This window comes from Seriola lalandi, unplaced genomic scaffold (genome assembly GCF_002814215.2).
Source record: "Seriola lalandi dorsalis isolate HSWRI2012SDOR001 ecotype SW California unplaced genomic scaffold, Sedor1 jcf7180002054065, whole genome shotgun sequence".
Taxonomy (NCBI): domain Eukaryota; kingdom Metazoa; phylum Chordata; class Actinopteri; order Carangiformes; family Carangidae; genus Seriola; species Seriola lalandi.
In genome coordinates, this window is record NW_019524618.1 from 246,965 (window position 1) to 266,443 (window position 19,479).

At 38.7% G+C, this 19,479-nt stretch overlaps 2 protein-coding genes across 3 annotated transcripts; one reads left to right on the top strand and one right to left on the bottom strand.

The window, feature by feature from the left end:
• Window positions 1-6: 6 nt before the first annotated feature.
• Window positions 7-10,129, bottom strand: rab5c (RAB5C, member RAS oncogene family). Of its 2 annotated transcripts, XM_023403199.2 has the most exons (7): window positions 10,027-10,089; window positions 6,874-6,932; window positions 3,564-3,890; window positions 1,159-1,310; window positions 844-966; window positions 641-734; window positions 7-307 (listed from the first exon to the last, which is right to left on the bottom strand). In XM_023403199.2, the coding sequence occupies exons 3-7, from the start codon at window positions 3,727-3,729 to the stop codon at window positions 180-182; spliced, it is 663 nt and encodes a 220-aa protein (XP_023258967.1). In that variant the 5' UTR covers window positions 3,730-3,890; window positions 6,874-6,932; window positions 10,027-10,089; the 3' UTR covers window positions 7-179. The 2 variants fall into 2 exon arrangements, with proteins under 2 accessions (XP_023258967.1, XP_023258966.1); XM_023403198.2 differs by lacking the exon at window positions 6,874-6,932 and having other exon boundaries at window positions 10,027-10,129.
• A 3,651-nt stretch (window positions 10,130-13,780) lies between these two features.
• On the top strand, window positions 13,781-17,033 carry LOC111652806 (protein NATD1-like). The gene is made up of 3 exons (XM_023403181.2): window positions 13,781-14,002; window positions 14,703-14,821; window positions 14,954-17,033. The coding sequence occupies exons 1-3, from the start codon at window positions 13,852-13,854 to the stop codon at window positions 15,068-15,070; spliced, it is 387 nt and encodes a 128-aa protein (XP_023258949.1). The 5' UTR covers window positions 13,781-13,851; the 3' UTR covers window positions 15,071-17,033.
• The last annotated feature ends 2,446 nt before the right edge of the window (window positions 17,034-19,479 follow it).

Here is a 19,479-nt window from a genome sequence, read left to right on the forward strand (position 1 = left end):
GGTCCTGGCAGTTTACTGGCCAGTGGACTTATTTGCCAAACAGTTAATTGGTGCTGATAGGGTAGTTGGTCGGACCATGGCTTGGTTTGACCAATGGGACATTGTTTGACAGCTGGCTAATATCTGGTCTGGTTGATCGAAGCTGTAGATTGGTTGGATCAGCTGACTCATTGTGTTGGTTAGTTCCCGCCTCCACAACACTGGCCACTTCTGCCATGCGGTGCAGTTTCCTGCAGGTCCACGCCGCCTCGGGCTCGTCCAGCAGTGCCTGCTCCAGCCTGAGGCTCGTTCTTAGGAAGCTTCTTGGCTGTTGAGGTGTAGAAGTGTAATCCATTAATTTGTGCACTATGGTACTGTGACATTAGGACTGCAACTAACAAGTATTTCATTATCAATTCTGCTGATTATAATCATTTTGTCTATAAAACATTGTCTACAAATATTTGTCTATAAAACTGAAAAATGAAATAAATCAATTAATCAAGAATATATATAATTTATGATTAATCAATAAATAATTTTTAGTCGCATTGAGCATTATTTTTCAAGATAGTTACAGACTTACTTTCATTTGATCAGCTAACTGTTGCAGCTCTACATGACAGTAAAATGTGTCTGTGTTAGTGCTGGGAGGACTCACCTATAGCCATAAAAATCTCATTGACATTCATAGCAGTCTTGGCTGAAGTCTCCATGAAGAGCAAACTGTTGTCATCTGCATATGCTTGTGATTCCTAGAGAAATAAATACAACACAGATATATCTCTGGGCAATTTGGCAGCTTATATTCATTTATTGAAATTCATTCATTAAAAAACTAAAACCCTCAGTGTGTCTCTTTACCTGGAAATCTACAGCTCTCTTGTTGGCCAGGTCTGCTTTGTTCCCTGCCAGTGCAATAACAATATTTGGGCTGGCTTGTCGTTGGAGCTCCTTCACCCAGTTCTTTGCACGTGTGAATGTGTCCTTTAACAAAAAGTGAAACATGTTTTAAACTTTAAATCACTGATGCAAGTTTTAAATGTTTAATTTGACTGTAAGAGTTAGAAGAGCAAAGGTCTGTCTGCTGAATTAAGCAATCATCAACCCAGGCTGGAAGACAAGGGTCAGCAAACAAATGACATAAGACTTTTGAGTGTCACAGTCCAGGTAACTTACTGTGTTGGTGATATCGTAGACAACGATGGCGGCCTGGGCTCCCCTGTAGTACATAGGTGCCAAACTGTGATACCGTTCCTGTCCTGCAGTGTCCCAGATCTCAAACTTTACTGTTGTATCATCCAAACATACCGTCTGTGTGAGGAAGGCAGCTGGAAAAAACAAAATAGATATTCAGCCTTTTTGACTGAGAGGAAGTGATGTATGTAAAAAGCAGAAAATCACAGACCCGTTATCTACAGGGCTTAAGTTTAATATTCAAGCCTCAAAACGCAAAGATTAAGGCTCTGATGAAACAATGAGGAACATCACACAGTCACTCGATTGACAAAAAGAGAATATAGATGGTTTAAATTAAATTTGGTGAGATATGGTTTTCTACTGACCATACTGAAAGGGACAAACCATCCAGCAGTAGGTTGTTAGCACTGCTGGTAACAACTTTACCCCCTCAGACTTGACTAGAATTACAAAACCAGCACAATTAAGAAAATAAAAGATTAAATAATAGTGAAAATACACAAAAAGATTCTGTATAATGTATAGTGTAGCTTATGAATGGCAGTAGGCACAACTGCATACAAGTCACTTACTCAGCCGACTGTCACATGACAGAGGAAACTGAGCACTCACAAGCATAGCACATATTTTAAAGCTGTGTAATCTTTGACCAGGCATGCAGCTGAACACAAGTTCAACAGAAATAAAAAAAAAAATAATAAAAATGCTGACTCGTTATGAGTCTTTGGTTAGCGTAAGCACTTAGCATCCTGTCCGTACATCCATAAACCATGTTACTCATATGCGACCGTATGGAAAAAGAAAAGTTTCAACATAAAAGAAAAAAGAAAGGACACTAAAAGTAGCTCTGACAATCCGCCAGTAAACCTGTTGATATCTTCATAGCATTTAATGAGGTAGTTTACCTCACATTTTATACCAGAATTGTACTTAGGAATGTGAATTTTAAACAATTTAATCAATAGTAGCCCATATTAACGAGTAATCATTTTATTGTTAATTTTTATTCTTATATCAAGTGAAAAAAAAAACTGGTCTGACCTCCTGACAACAGACTTAAGCCTGTGTACATGGTCAAAGCTGATTGGTGTGAACAATCCTCTCACTGTAAATCCTTCAATACATATTTGGTGGTTACGTTTCTCAAAAGGAAAATAATGCAGTGGAGTAGTTATAAAAGCAGCAGAATCCACAGTGAACTAGAGGTGAGGTTTTCTCAACTGAATGGAAATTCAACATACATGCTGGATGGAAGAAACAAATAGAGGCACAAATATGTTGCACCCACAATTTTTGGTTAATATAATTTTAATTTTCAGTTCTTAACGGCGATTAATGATTTGGTTAACATTACTGACTCAACATTTGTGCATTAACTTAAAAACGCTTAAATCCAGCATGCTGACAAAGGAGGAAACCTGTCACTGTTGTTTTTCCAGCTGGACTGAGGATTTGCACTTCTGACATACCAGTTAAAAGTTGACTTCCTTGGCCCTCAGGCTGAAGTCATGACAATGTAGAGACAACAACACGTTTTTAGCCCCACCACTTTGGAAAAAAAAGTCAGAGAGATTACCATATTCTTCTTCTTTAAAACTTAGCAAAACCCATCAGCTTCACTCGTCTATAGGAGGTCCAGGAAACCCCCATTGTTGTCTCAATTCCTTCCTGTCTCACTTCACTTCACTCCCCTGCAGCCCAAGAACTGGTATTTAGTATTAAAGTCACTTTCTTTTCATCTTCATCTCATTACCGTCAGAAATTATTACAAAATGTAATTTGTCTCCACAGAAATCAATACATATGTCTGCCATGTGAGAGCAACTTGATGGCTCATGGGAGTCAGGTGATCAGCTGCACAGAACTGGTTCTGCCACTCCCTCTCCTGGGCTCACACAACAGAAAAGATTAAGCCCTCAAGCAAGCAGCTCCTCTGTACTGGCAAGGACATGTTTTCTTCTGCTCCAGCTCTCATGTTGTGTCCACTGACGTTAAAACATTTTAAGAGCAGGTACAAAACCATTGTGCGTTTATGACAACTATAGTAGAATTCCTTTAAAAAAAACAGGATGTAAATTGTAGGGGCTGTGTGACGATTGTAATTAGGTGTGAAATTTGTGGTCAATTTCTATAAATAAAAGTATAAATGGATATGATAAATGAAATTATTTTATTAATTAAATATCAGACCTGATTTTTAAAGAATTACCCTTACGTGCAGTACACCTTCAGTTTGTCTACACCCACAGCACAGGCATAGGGCAAAAGACAGCCTTTACCCTTGAATGACTGAGGTAATTTTCCTACAGAGATATGCAGCTATGATGCTATCAAAGCATGAGTCAGACCAGGGACTATTATCAGAATCAAAAAAGAAACCTCACCTCCAATGGTGCTCTCCTGGTACTCATGGAACTGGCCTTTGACAAAGCGTAGCACCAAGCTGGACTTCCCCACTGCTGATTCCCCCAACAGCACTAGCTTAAACTGGCAAATCTTGTTGCTTGCTGCAGTGCCGTTGGTCCGTGCCGGTCCGCCTCGCCCTGCCATAGTGCAGTGTTAAAAACTGGGAGAAAGAAGCTGGGAGAAGAGGGGGAGCAAGTTTGGTTTGACTTGGGCTCGGTGCAGGGGCTGGTGGGGGCTGGGTGAGGCTGAGCTAGAGGCGGGTGAGTTCAGGTCAGGCAGGTAGATGAGCCAGAGGAAGAAGAGAGCTGAAAAACAAGACAGACAGTTTGTTAAGCTTTGCTTCATAAAGAAATAAGATTTTCCATTAAAACAATCAGGTTATGAATATTATAATCAGTCAAACCCAATGGAGTGTCTCATGAAAAAAACATAACAAAAACAGAGATTAATTCCTTGTTCCTGCTGGCAGTTGCTAATAAGAAGAGAACAATGTAAAATATAATGTAACTGTAAAATTCATCAGCACTAAAGCTTTTTTTTTTTTGCCCAAATTATAGTCAGTATTAAATCAATTTAAAGTCTAAATTGTAAACACAGAAACTCTGGGGCTGGGCCTCTAGGTAAAGAGTTTATTATTTACTATAAGCAAGCACTGGAAGATAACACTTAGTGTCTTATATGAAGCTGTGTACACTGTCTGGCTCCCACAGGTCGTCCTGATAGTGTGCGATTAGTACATGGTGCAGTATACACCATACTTTTGCTTTCCTTAAGTTTAAAACTCTACACAGGATAAAGAAACAAATGAAGTGATGTGGTTCTGGAGAGTTGATGGTGCACATGTACAGAGGTAGGTGTAAAAATGCAATAATATATGTGCGCACGCACGCACGCACGCACGCACGCACGCACGCACGCACGCACGCACGCACGCAGGCAGGCAGGCAGGCAGGCAGGCAGGCACGCACGCACGCACGCACACAATATGATATGTTCCTGTGACTCATCTGTTAACAGATGTCTGGTCACAGTTTGAAACCATAACCGTATAGTGTTAAGAACTTTGTGGCAATTTATATGCAGCAACAAAAAAAAAAAAAAAATCAAAAAACATTAATCAGTGGGTCAAAAATAAAACATTTTAACACCCCACCTCCTGTAACAACATAATGTAAACCCAGCATTCACTCAGCAATAAGAGGAACCTGTAATACAGAATTTGACTTATAAAAACAAAACTCTTTTTTAATTTAAAATGTTTCACCCAGCATAAATTACCGCAACTAAACTGTACCGCTTTCAGAGATAACAGCGTACCAAAACAGATGTTTGTTCTCTTTTCTTCAGCCAGCTTTGAGTATGTGAAACCTTGCCTAATCTTTTTTCAGTTGGTTGATACACATGAGGTCAGGCAGCTTCTGCTTGGTCAAAGGACAGGAAACACAACTCAGCTCAAAGCAGGAAGTGAAGATTGCAGAAGACATTTTACTGCTGAGTACATTAAAACCTGGGATAGCCTCATCTTTGTCGCTGGGACAACTTAATGCAGAAACACAATGCGTGCTGAAATCAAGCATGAGAATAGACCATTCCTGAGAGAGAAGCAAAATTTCAAGAGCGAGGAAAACCAGAGTAAAGATGTCACTGTTATTAGTCTATAGAGTTTGGTTGGGCTACCCTTTTCCTCAGCTCGATGCTGAGCTGGGCTTAATCTCCAGCATGTGACAGGAGATCATGGCTCTGTCCATGAAATATTCAGAACTGGCATGTTTCATTTGACAGTGCTGTGCACCAACCATGCAACATACATTAACTACATTCACCAATTTCTGCTGTGCAGCTCGCTGTCTACCATTATTTTACAGCTTCAATTTAATTTTAACATTCACTGTCACAGAGCAATCATGAGCTATAAAAGCGCTCCAGCTGCTTCACTGGTTTGACCTTTTATTCCAACATAAAATAAGTTGGCTATAACACAGGGGCATTACACATTAAGGATTAGAGAAATTGACTCCATCTTATGTGCACTAGCAAATCTGCTTACCTTTGATATAGATTTTAAAAAAGGTATGTGGACATATACCTGTATCCAACTACAGCAGTCATCATCAACAGTGAACTAAGGTCTCTCTAGACTATTTAGCTAGCAGACACACACTTCCCACAAGCCCTGAAAGAGCAGAGGGAATCCTTCACAGCAGCAGCACAGTCAGAGAAGGAATAAAGGCACTCTGTTCACTGGATCAGACAGTCGGTCTGTACTCATTTGATTGCAAGCAACAGAGCTGAGCTCTCACCTGTTCACATTCCTCACTAAAGGAAGCAAAGAAAAAGATGAACTGAGTTTGTGGAAGAAGGCCAAAAAGCACCCTGAATGGTGCCAAAATCTGAGCCTAATTGGTTTTCTAAGCTTCTTGAACATAAGATATGCAAGATAATGACATTTTGGGAACAATTACTTGGAATTAGCTTGAACTAATTACAACTATGAGTTTAAAGAAAAAGAATTAGGCTTCTATCACACAGTGACGAATTTGCAAATTGTAAGTTTTGCTGTTCCAGGGAAATGTCTGGTTTGGATAAGACAGGTGGGTGTCATAGACATGCACCAAAAATGTCTTAGGAAAAGGTTTTGTTAATCAGTAGATACCAGTTATGGCTCACACAAAAACAAGTGCTAGAGCCATTCCCACAGGATGAATACAGTGAAGGAAGGTTTCAGAAATGTAAGGAGTAACCTATAGGAGCCAAAACACATTATGTCCTAGGCTGAAGATTTTTTTTTACCACCAACAGATACTGCAGAATACACACATTAAGAGGAAAATAATCAACTATTGTGTCACATTTTATGCACATAAGCTGATACATACTGATTAATGATGCAGTAACAGTTTAGCGCCAAAACACTAACACCTATGCAGCATACTGTGCAAAAGGTAGAAGTAACTAGCTTGCAATCAGAGGCTCTTTCTTACACTGAGACAAACCTTCACACATCTTTAGCAGCCTGTGACGGATGCTTTGATGGCATCCCTAATGGGCTCTGAAGACCTCCACAGGGAAGTGGGTCAGAGAGAGAGAGAGAAAGACAGACAGTGGGACATGGGTCAGAGAAAGGGGGAGGAGAAAAGGCAGGAAGAAGAAGCACACTAGAGGGAGAGCCTGTGAAATATTCATCGTGGCCTCCTGTATGCTCTGCTGCCAGCATGATACCCAAGCACTTAGCAGGGATTGCAGTGCACTAAACACCTAAATATGAGAATGTGTGCACAAATTAAATACCTGTATACACAGACCCCATTCATGGTAATGTTATTCAAACTCGAAACCAGCTTCAAAATCTGAAAAAAGACAGATGACATTTCTATGAATAATTGCTGTTCACTCTGATAGAGCATAAGCTTCAGTCAATTAATGATTCCCTTCCTCTGTGTTGTGCTGTCACATGTACATCTCCATAAAAAGAAAAAGGAAACAATTGGAAATGATACTGACTGTGGTATAACTCATTAATGACAGTAATAAAGTCATAAAGTAAGTACCTCTCAGTAAGAAATACAAGATCATGTAGACACATTCGCTGTACTACAAACTTCAGCAAAATGATCAAGTCTCAGTTTTTGTCTACAGTTTCATCAAGTTTTTATCAAATTCGAAGAAAAAACATTTTTACATGGTATTTTGTGTAGTGTGCTTCAGAAAAGAAGTATCAGTCCGAAACTGTTGTGGCATAAATAAACATCAAGTTTAGATTCTTCTCTTCATACTTAGCAGGAACAAAATATGGAAGTTCAAATACACTTTTTGACCAACTGAGATTGCAGCTTAGATGCCACATGTTTGCAATAATTACATAAAGAAGAAAAAATAGCTGGCTGATTTTTTGAAAGTACTACAAGATAATTTCTTCACAAGGAACCACTTTTCTCCAAATGGTCTCAAACTTTTGGACCACACTGTATAATTGGCAGTATACCAAAGAGTGCATAGGCATGTAATGAATCATGTAATTCCATTTAAGTAGTAGTCCAACAACCTTTACAGCTGACTATACTAGTTACAAGAAAACAAGCATGGACTGCTGTTCACTTCATTTGAAGGGTGGGGTCCTGGAAGAACTGGTGGTGTCTGATATGAGGGGCTGCATCACCATCCTCTTTTTGTCTATTCCGCCAAATGGTCAGATTCTCTCCTGGAAAGAGGAAATTTCCATGTACACCAAACCATGAACTTAAGACCTAGATATTACTGGCACAGAGCTTTTATAGGTAACATTTTGCCCCAAGATGACAAAGATACAAGAGAAGAACAATCCTTGAGATCTCAAATGAAACAGGAAAATCTATTGAGCCAAGGTAAGCCCTTCTAAAGCTGAAATTTCTACTAAAAAATGAACAGTGAGAGTTTGGATGGGAAACTGGTGACATTACTCAGGAAAAGCAAACAGGATAATCATCACTAGCAGTTAGCAAGGCCAATAGGAAATCACAGGCACTTCCTTTCCTTGTGACTTCTGTGTGAAAAGCTCAGTGACTAAACCAAGAGTTATGGTTGTCCAGAGGCCCAAACTAAACCTGCACCACCTCAGAAAATTACAATCTACAAACAAATTCTTCCTATTTGCATGACAATCTGAGTACCAATACTGGTTTCCATACTAGTTGCAATGAAAATAAAATCCTTTCTGTACCTCATAACTCATCAAGTCACATAAAACTATAATAACAAAAGCTTCAACATCAGCACCTGTCTGCAGAGATAAAACGGAAGATGAAGTAACTCAGGGTGTTGATGAACAGCACACTTTAGGAGAATAAAGCAAAATACTAGTAGTCAGTTAAACAGTACTGACCTTTAAATTCAAACAGTGCTGAAACAGCCCAAGAAAGAAAGTGAGGGGTGTCCTTAATGAATGCAAACACAAATAGTACAGTGAGTGGGGAGTTAATTCGCAGTTCTTGTTTCAGGCCTGGTTTGTCAAGATGTGTCACTACTTTTGGAGGACAATGTCCATACACCATTAACATGAGAAGAGCTCAAGCATGTAACTGTAAATTCCCTCTCTGTCTCAAAGGTCCAAACTTTACTGCCCCTAATAAAGCCATAAACAGGAGCTGTGACGACACAGGCATATCTGACTATATTTGCTGTTAAATGTAAGAAGAAACACGTGCAGACACATAATAACCTAAAAATGTAAATTGGCAGAATTACATCACAATTGCTGTGAACAGTTTATGACACTTCATGTGATGACACCTTTGAAAATACCAGCGTGCTGGCATTTACTGGCCTGTCAAACTATGAAACATATTAACTGCCTCATGATTGTCTCTGTCAAAGCTTTAAGGCAAACTTGTAAGTTCATATTTGCTATAAATGCACCTAACATTACAAAAAATAAAAAACTGTCAAACGACGAACGGGGCGTGTTAAAGTTTCAAAGGTATATCTCCTTCAGGGAATCAAGTGGCTTAATTTTCTGTGACTCAACTGTGCTCAACTTCAAGGTCTCAAATGTAAAACCGATTATTACTTGACCGGTGGGATAAACTGAGACTTATAGCCTAATGTTATAACCAAGTAACGTGAGCACACGCTACATACATCATAATTTACAGTTCAGTTATAACGAAATTTCAAAATTAAAAAATAAAGTTCACCCCTGCCTGGCTGCAACTAGCTTGAGCAGAGAGATAAGCTAACTTGTAAACGTAACACAGTGGCTGCTTCACGTTATGAAAATAACTGACCAAGTACCGTAGCAAAACCACAGTGTTGCTAACTATATTGGCTAGTGGGGGTAAGGTATAGTTAGCTATGATAAGCACTCAAAGTAAAGCAACCGCTGTCATGAACTTCGATAACATGCCATTCACTTGTAGTTGTACCAAGCAGATGGCTAATAATAAATATACTCGACTACATATAATCAGCAACAACCGACCCTATCGTTTACCTAGCATTGCCACTAGCTTGCTAGCGTAAATTGACAACAAAAACTAATGCAAAGCCACGGAGACAAAAACAACTTGCATTTTGATAGCGTTAGCTGGGTTAGCAGCTACAGCCAAGTCTCGAAAACGTCATTAGACAACTTTCCTTTTCGCGGCTCCACACCATCAGCTGTTTGACATTTGACAAACTATGGGATACAGACTTGTTATGGTGTCAGCTCGTGGCATAAAACGACGCCGTATGCTCCTCGACAATATTCGTCCCAAGGCTTTTTGTGCATTTTCTGCGGTCTCATAGAGCTAGAAGCTCGGTGCCTCAGATGGACATTTCGGTTGAACTCGGACTTGGCTGATCGGTAGATCAAAATTTGGCAAAGGAGATCCGAATACGGTTAACAGCTCGTCGACAAAAGGAACAACAAAAGTTCAGTGTTTTGCTTTACCCCCATCTTTCATAATTTCAATCTGTCTGACTTACAATACTTTTTCTTCTTTTGCTGGTCTCATCAGCGACGGCTGTCTTCTTCTTCTTCTTCTTCTTCTTCTTCTTGGGCTCTGGCCTTCCCTTCCGGTTAGCAATTTTTCCGGGAACCTCCCACTTTTTGTCAGCGGCTGTCTGACCAATGAAAAAGCTGCAGCCTGCACAAAACATCACTGCAGCGCAGGAGCTGTTTACGGGGCCTGAGTAAATTGTCTAAATTTAAAATTTACCACTGGTGGACAACGTACTCAGATCCTTTACCAGAAATACTCAATTATAAACATTACAAACAAGTAATCAATGTGCTGAAGCTCAAAGCCTGAAGATCATAATTGTCCATCACTTCCAGTCTTGACTGTATTTTTCAAACCAATGCCTGTAATGTACAGTACTGTAATGTGATCATAACAGTTGATGAAAAGTTAATATAAGATCAAAGTCCGACTTCAAGCTGTATTTCAAGTGTAAAGTCAATTAATGGCTGGATCATCCACAGGATTAGAGACAATCAAAATTATCAATTTTGCCATAACATTCAAGTGCTTTTCTATCAGGTGCCTTTTCAAGATAAATCCAGACAAGGAGACGAAAGTGGAGAAGCAAAATACAAATACAAATGCAAATACACTGGTAAATAGACAATAAATTAACATTAAGTTAATGCTTTTATTAGCATTAAAAACAGAAGATAAACAAGAAACAAAACAGGACCGAAAAGGTGTAGGCTATAGCCTTAGCTAATTACATCTACCCTTTTTACATCAATTATTTTGCCAGCTCCCTTTAAATTTATACAGAGCAATAAAAGAAAGTAACAAAGACTAAGTATATATGCATTGTATAGGGCTGTTGTTTACCCCGAAATCCCAAACACATTTCATGTACACTCTGTTGTTCATACGCTTATATTTGTTAATCATCTTATGTTTAATTTTTTTTTAAAAATCTATTATGTGTATTACACTCTTTCATTTCTGTTTCTAAGCCATTCCGCAAATTTACTCTCCATACTGAAACATATATCCCAAGGTTCTTTCATTGATCACAAACATTACAAACTTTGAATAGAAAGAATAAGAGGCATCACACATGCATACAATTTTTCACAGGTGGAAAATAACAGCTGTTAATCCCACTGCAAAGACATTTTTAGAGATTGGATAGTCAGCTTTTAAGTGGTGAACCAATGAAAAGGGCAACTACACTATAAATCCTAATTCACTCTCTCAACTGTACAGTGTACAGTACAGTGACATGAAAGTTATGAGCAGACCTGACACAAAATAACTGTACTGTACCTGAAACCATGTGAGAAAGCTTAGAGGGCTAGTGTCTCTTTGTTGGACCTACTAACAACTCAGACATCTGAGACATGACCTTTTGCAAAGTACATGTACATGTTTACAATGCAGTAAAAAATAGAATATTTTCCTCTGAATAGTGGTGTTACTGTAAATTTGCATAAAACCAATAAATAACTTAACATTTCAAAAGCTGCAATGAATGATAATTAAAATCTAATGCTTTGTTATTGGCATTTTGAATGCCACGCAGACAGACAAACAGACTATGAAATAATGGGTCCCTCTCCTGTATACCTGCAGACTCAAAATAGTTTGTTGACATTTTGTGTCTCTTTGTAGCGGTTTTGTGAAGCCCAGGGTGCCCTCCAATGGCCCTGGGCCTGTGCTTTGTTGGCTTGTTCAGTAATCCATCTATGACTGCACCTTACTTTATCTATATCAATAACTCCTATAACATGATTGTTCATTACATGTGGAAGTTATTTTTTTATTTATCATGGCTCGTTTGCTGCTCTCTTGTGTTGTTTTGTGCGTCTGTATGTAATTATTGTGGGTGGACTTGGTGTCAGAGTACTCTGCCACTTATCCTGCGTAAAGGCTTTACTGCACTTCCAGATCACACACCTCTATGAAGCATCTTTATGTCAGCCACAAAACCAAGATTTTGGACTAGGATAAATGTAGGAAACACCCCGCCATAGCAATCTTTCAACACAATGATAAATTAATTATGATATAAATTAGTTATGAAACTAGTAACAGGCCTAAATTTCTCACTAAATAATGAGCTTTTCAATTTTCTTTGTAATATTTGGTATGAAAGGTCATCTGAAGCAGTCCATGGTCCTGACAGGTTTGTCCATGGACAAAGCAATCATCGACAAATATAAAATAAATTAGCTTAATATAATTTTAAGCTAATATAATAAAAAGCTTTGATTATTCAAATCCAATAGAAGTGAGGACAATAATGTTCCAGTATTTATACAATAGCAAATGATATGGTTGCTGCAACAATTTATCTGATCCTAAATCAGTGTGTGAATACTGACACCTGGTGGACCCACATGTCCTTTATTTTCTCTGCAGATCTCAAACTGTGAAAACATTGGTTTTCTTTTGTTGCTGATAACTTGAAAAATATTTCCTCTACGAAATCATTGACTGCTCTCTTCTGCTTTTCATTCATTCCTCTATCAGTCCTGCCTATACACCACTGGCTGTTTGAAAGTCTTGTTACCACGGCAACTGGCTCAGCACAGTGACTCTACAGCAGACTGAACTAGTAAAGGACACAAGAAAGCGGTCATAGATTAAAATTTTTAAAAAAGAGAGAACAAGAGGAACAACAAGTTCAAGGTGTTGACTTGGCCTCCAAATTCCCCGGATCTCAATCCAATCAAGCATCTGTGGGATGTGCTGGACGCATCCTCGCAATTTACAGGATTCGAAGGATCTGCTGCTAACGTCTTGGCGCCAGATACCACAACACACCTTCAGAGGTCTTGCCTCCATGGGTCAGAGCTGTTGTGCCAGTGAAAGGGGGACTTACACAATATTAGGCAGGCGGTCTAAATCTTATGGCTGAAAACTATTGAAGAGCATCATTAATTGACCAGGTGTATCAGATCCCAGATGAGGACAAAAATCAACCAGTTATTTCCAGTGAAGCACTTTGCAGCTTGTGCATACAACTGATAATTACTAATATACACTCAAAAAACAAACTCAGTTGGTAATTTATCAGGTACATCTAGTTAAGCTTTACATTGTGGTTTAAGTAGCATTTACTGGTGCCAATGAAAATGAAAGCCTATTTTCCCCCTATGCCTAATTCTAGCTGGCACAATTTAGTGGTAAATACGACCATTTTACAATAGTTCATTTAGAAGTAGTATCCAGCTCCACAATCAAGCTGTTGTGGTTGAATCCAGCTCCAGAATCCAGCATGCCCACCTGTCTACCACCAAGAGTAGGAGTTCAAATTAGAGTCAAAAAGATTTTGAGCTTGGAAAGTGAACATTTGCATTTGTAAAAAAAAATGTGCTTGTGAAGAAGAGATTTGTATCTCTAAAAAGAAAAACAAGATTTTGAGATAAAACTGAACAAATGATATAGATGAGATAACACAAGGAAACTGTGAAAGAGGAAGTGCTTCTGTCAACATACAGAGCAGAAAACTGTAAAACAATTCCACCGATTTATATAAATGTTTACTGCTCGTTATAATTCATCACTTTATTGTAAACTCTTTTGTTCCCTTCAGGATCCTATAGAAATTATTACTCAGTTTTTCCAGTGATCTGATTGGTCAGTAGTTTGGCTGTTTACAGGTTTTGATCTGAAATAATGTAATAATCGCATTTAACAACTCTGAAAACGGTCAAAGAAGAACAAAAAAAAATGTTACACCACTGTGTAGAAGTCAAGTAAAGGTCATGAATTTATTAATCATTGTCTCGTGTGCATCCGCCTCTAGCGGACAGTCTCTACAATTACTACATGCTGACATGTATAAATGTACTTAAAAATGTTTTCCAGACTCACTGCTGTAACTCTCCGAGTTAAGTATTTTCCGACACTCAGTACTTTAAGCTCCAGCTGCAGGTTGATGGTGGAACATGACCGACAGAACCAGCGCTTCACCGTCACACCGGGCAGCGGAACCGGTAAGCAAATATAGCCTGAGCTGACGCTCCAGTGCCGGGAGAGATTCTGTAAGAGAGCCCGGCGTCCACTCACGGCCTCCGGCAACACATTTCTTCGTGAGAGATTAATTTCCACAGAGAATATTAATATACCGTTTCAGCCGTGTATATGAATTCTGCATCGTACGCCGTACTCTCTACAGGAGAGACGCTCAGCGAAACTTCATTTAAAATCAGATCATTTAAAGTTACTTTGCCCGTGGTAAACCGCTGCACTACCGATATGAATGACTCGTATTTTATATGATTTGTTTCTAGTCGCTTAACAGTTCGGCATTGTTATTACCAGCAAAAGTAACACATTTCAGTACAGTTTTGGCAAATTGGCTACAGTAGTAGCAGGCAAGCAGTGCCTGTCTAAATAAAGGTATTCCTGAAGGGAGCTTGGTATTGTTTATTAATTATCTATCCACCTGATTTACTTTTTCCCCCATATGGTTACAGGGTAACAGGGTCATATATATATGTATGTATATATATATACATAAATACACACACACACACACACACACACATACATACATACATACATACACATACATACATACATACACACACACATGACATTGTTAATAGTGACACAGATGTAAGCAGCAGCTTGAGGTGGAGCTGGATCCCACCGATTTTAAATTTAGTGTAAAGTTGTGTTCTCTGTCCACAGGGGCCCATGAATGTGCGGTGCTGAACTACAGATTCACTGGGGAGAAGGAGGTGGATCTAATGTCGACCTATGTACCAGAGACGTTCAGGGGCCAAGGTGTTGCTGCACTGCTGTCTCAGGTAAGAGTGTTAGACGGTCAGTCAGTTGTGTCAAGACATACAGTGGGCTCCAAAAGTCTGAGACCACATTACTATTAAAGTGAATGGGAATATTACATGTTTTTTTTTTATTTATTTAATGTATTTTTACAGGCTGCCATGGACTATCTGGTTGAAGAAAACCTCAAGGCTCATGTCTCCTGTTGGTACATAAGGAAATACATTGAGGAACACCCGTTGCAACATTTAAAGGACCTCATCATCACTTGACTTCAGCTTATTTGTCCAACTATAGCCTGAACTGCTACCTCAAGTCAACTTCAAGCTCATACCTCACTGTACAACACTAGAGGCCAAAGGGATGATGTAAAGCGACTAGTTGATCTGTGCAGTTAAATGTTGTAGTTATGAGTGATGATTCTTTTTCTCTGGAATTGTCTGAAGTTTCATATTATAGAAATAATTGATCAGACCTGTCAAAGTCAGGCATAGTATAATTCAATTTTATTTTGATGATCTGAAACCAGCAAATTTGTGCGTTATTCTTATTAGATTGCTCTTTTTAATCTTGTATCTGTATATATGTTATATTTTCTCACAAACTTGATAATATTTATTAATTATTCAGTGTTGTGACAACACATTAAAATGTTAATCAAGGCTTAATGTTTAGAAATATTGACAATGTATGCACCGTTTTTTATGACAAATTTTGTGACTAATATTTAGCCAGAGTAGAACTTTGTGTTTGTTGACAATTAAGGCATTAACCTTTCTTTTTTAAGTATTAGGAGGTTCAAAATGAAAGGTTAATTATCATTATGGGCATCTAGTCTGACTGCCTGAAATTAAGGCCATGAAACTTCAATCCTCTGACCAAAGTTCTGTTTTTTAATCTCAAAGGAAGAGAGAACACACCTGGGCTGCTGAATCTGAAAGAACAAATAGAGAAAAATGTAACTAAACTCAATAAATCAAAGTTAAGGATAAGAACAAAAGAGTAACATAAACTTCTCTCACCAGAACTGCTGCCTCATGCAAAGGTGAAAACGAATTAACAATAACCTTGAAGTGACCAGGTGAACTTAATCGGGTAAATGTGGTGGTTGCAAGGGTCCAAACAAGAGCCAATCAGTGATGAGAAAAAGGAAAGGAAGTGGAAAATGTTTCTATAAAATGTGGCTGCAGTGGAAAAGTCTTTGTTTAGGAAGGTTCAAATGACCTGGAAGTATCAGAGGAGGAGCCATGAAAAGAGCGGGTCCAATTCTCTAAATGATAAGGAAAGGAGCTTCAATGCTTCCTATCTTATCTCCTTTAGCATACGAAACACCGGAACTTCCTTTTTGATAGGAAAAGAGAAAATGCTGTCCCACAATTCCTTGCTGCAGCAACATTTAAAGCGACGCACCACTGTAGTTTCAACATGGCAGACCCACATTAATGTAGAAACAACAGAGAATCAGCTTGTGCCACGATCCAAAACTGATGGAAATCCTTACATGATCGACTGAGCTCCAGATCCATAAATATAGATTTCTTCTCTTTCAGATCTGTCCAGTTAGGAGTCATCATGAAGAAAGAGCATATTGAATTTATACTTAACAATATAGTAATAATAATAATAATAATAATAAAACACTGTTTACATAAATGGTTTCATGGCTGAATATAATTTATTCTGGCTCCTTGTTCAGTTGCTGATTCTTTGACCGAAGTCTGTTTATAAGTATCAGGGGAAAATGTTAAGGATATGTGAGTATTCACATGTAACTGAAGATAAAATGATGACTCCTGTAAAGAAAATGACAAGCATTACGAGAAAGTTGTACAGCAATACTTGAAATGGATCTAATACTGTACATACATTTATCACACAACTTGATAAATCCTGAAATGCTAAAACATCATGGCATAAAAAAACAAAACAAAATATAATAAACTAAATGAAATACAGCCTACATATGGAATTAAGGTGCTGTAGACAATATCATGAAATACATTTAATTAACCAATGTAAATAATGTACAGAGTGTAGAGGAATGAATGAATGAACTAACACTGCACAGTTGTGGAGTGAACATAGATTTGTAACAACCTACCTGGTACCTCGAAAAACTGCCAGTGAACCGAGGAGAAGTGATACTGTTTTAAAGCAAAGGGGAAGTCACAGCAAATATTGACCTGATTCATGGTATGTATGAAGTTAAATGATGAATAAAAACTATTCATGGCATCATTTGTGAAACTGTCCTCACTTTACTTTTGGTGCCTAAAACTGTTGCACAGGACTGTAAATGTCGACCGACTGACGTTGCCAACTTTGTTTTGCCTCAGTTCGACCTGAAAACCAGTTGTTCCTGGGAATTACTACTCTGAGATTTCTGTGGAGGTGGTGGATTTGGATCTGAAGACCTAGAAAAATGATAGAACAACTGCCCTGGGAATGGTATCAACCTGCCGTTTCATTCTCCATGATGTCCAAACATGCTGCTCTAGGAACAAACTGTTGCTTTGTAATCGCTGATATCCAATGTAACAGAACAAACAGAACCTGCTTGTAGTGAATTTGGCATTTATATACTATACAATATATACTATTATTTTTTAGGTTATATTTATTCACATTTTGGAAAGTTAAGTATGCCAAATTCACTATTAGCAGGTTCTATTTGCTCTGTTACATTCGACAATCATTGGATTCATTTCATACTGAAGAAAACTTAAAAACATGATACTTCTGAGGCAAGTTTTGCAGTTATAAGGAGCAACCTTTTTCTGTGTTTTTTTTTTTTTTTTAAAAAAGGTTTTTGGACATTTAGAGGGACAACAGAGATGACTCTGTGCACATTTTCACTGAGTTATGACTAAATACAAATGGTGGCAATCGGGTGCTTCAGGTGCTGAACTTTATTAACCTCCATGGGCTGTGCATCAACTATTGATTGTGTTCATAAGCAGCCAAACTTTCTGTTGTTTTTAGATCTCCTACACGTAGATGACCTTCTCACCTCACATCTCTTGCACTTTTTTTTACATGGAAACAATAATTGGTCCAAATTACAACAGCCTGCCCAAATCAAATTTTACCCACCTAGTTAAAGAGAATGTATCCTCATCTGGAAACACTGTATGAGCTAAATGCTAATTAGCACAACGTATAGCTGAGACTGAGGGGATGTTATTTGTTTTTTAGATAGTCATAAACCAAAGTTTTTGAGGAATGTATATTTTGAGCAGGTGATAGCAACAGAGGACAGATTAAAATAAATTGTATGGAAAACCATCCAAAAGTTGATATTCCACTCAAAACTACAAATGTCAACTTCATGGTGTCACAAGAGGGTGAGTCAGGGGATCTTTAAAGGTATTAAGAGTTTATCCTCTGAGCACTGGTGGACTGACCGACCAACAGACTGACACAGGCATCAGTAGAGCCGTGGAGCTAGCGTGTCTGAAAATGCATGTATGATAGAATAAGTTGGTATCTCTGTAGGCGCTTTGGGTGATGACTTAAATGTTCACGTATATCATTATTCAATAACATGATTAAACAGTGAAAGATCACTACACAGTCAGACTGTAAACTTGTGTCAGTAGTTGCTGCATCCCCCGCATCACAAGCTTACATCAGAACTGGAAGGAACGGGGGGGGGGGGGGGGGGGCTGCAAAAATAACACCCACTTCATAAGACACTGTAATTTTCCTTCCCTAGCTACGACCTCACCATGAGCCTAGAGTCTCAGATGAAATCAGCACATGTTGGGCGAGCACAGTATATCTTGGATTCTCGCCACCTAACGAGATTAGTTCTGCCACCACAGCAGCAGAAAGGACTGCAGCGTTCGAGCAAAACACAGCATCCGGTCGGCTGCAGGGGGGCGGAACCAGATGATGAGAGATCAGCTGCTACAGGAGGATGTAGTGACTGAGCTTCTGACTTTAACAATAAAGGTTTTAAGTGAATTTGGTCGAGTTGTCTTCCTCCTTGTTTTCAGGAGCAAACCATTCAGTTAGAAGCACACTCATATTTTATTTTTGCATCTTCATTACATCTTCAGTGACAAGCGTGATTAAGTGATACACCATCCATTCCATCCAAGATGTATCATATAGTTTCGTTCCAACAGATGTCAGTCTTACTCCATTAAAGACATTTGGCCTGGTGCTATCAACGTTTCATTTATATCTCGAATGAGAAAATGTTCACCATCCATTAAAACATCAGATAAGTCGTTAGAGCTGTGACCATCAAAGACGACAGCTGTTTCAAGAAAAATGAGGAAACAGGAAAAGCAAATTCCTGATTTAAATTTGAATACAAAGTAGATTCTAAACAATCAGCGACAGAACCGAAGCCTGGATACAAATGGTGCATTTTGTTGATATTCCCAGTGAGCACCATCAAAACTGTGAATTAAGATTGACTTGTATATGCACGTACCGTAAATTTTCATTTACAGAGCAACGAGTCCTGGCTGATCTTCTCAGCCCAATACGAGCTGTGTGACGAACCGAGCACAAACACACACACACACACACACATCTGTCCCTGAATAACAGTATAATACTTACAGTGGTGCTCTGGACAAATGAAATGTTCTTTTTTGAGACAACAACAACAACAACAGGGCCTCAGACAGAAACATGTTGAATGACCGCCCCCCCCACCCCCACCCCC

Bases quoted from the DNA above. Each gene is read 5' to 3' on its own strand.
- rab5c (XM_023403198.2), bottom strand. From the start codon at position 3,729: ATGGCAGGGCGAGGCGGACCGGCACGGACCAACGGCACTGCAGCAAGC. The intron at 967-1,158 runs GTAAGTTACCTG...TTTTTGTTAAAG, and splicing joins TCTACGATATCACCAACACA to GACACATTCACACGTGCAAA. The intron at 735-843 runs GTAAAGAGACAC...TTATTTCTCTAG, and splicing joins AGAGAGCTGTAGATTTCCAG to GAATCACAAGCATATGCAGA.
- LOC111652806 (XM_023403181.2), top strand. From the start codon at position 13,852: ATGTACTTAAAAATGTTTTCCAGACTCACTGCTGTAACTCTCCGAGTT. The intron at 14,003-14,702 runs GTAAGCAAATAT...CTCTGTCCACAG, and splicing joins CACACCGGGCAGCGGAACCG to GGGCCCATGAATGTGCGGTG. The intron at 14,822-14,953 runs GTAAGAGTGTTA...GTATTTTTACAG, and splicing joins TTGCTGCACTGCTGTCTCAG to GCTGCCATGGACTATCTGGT.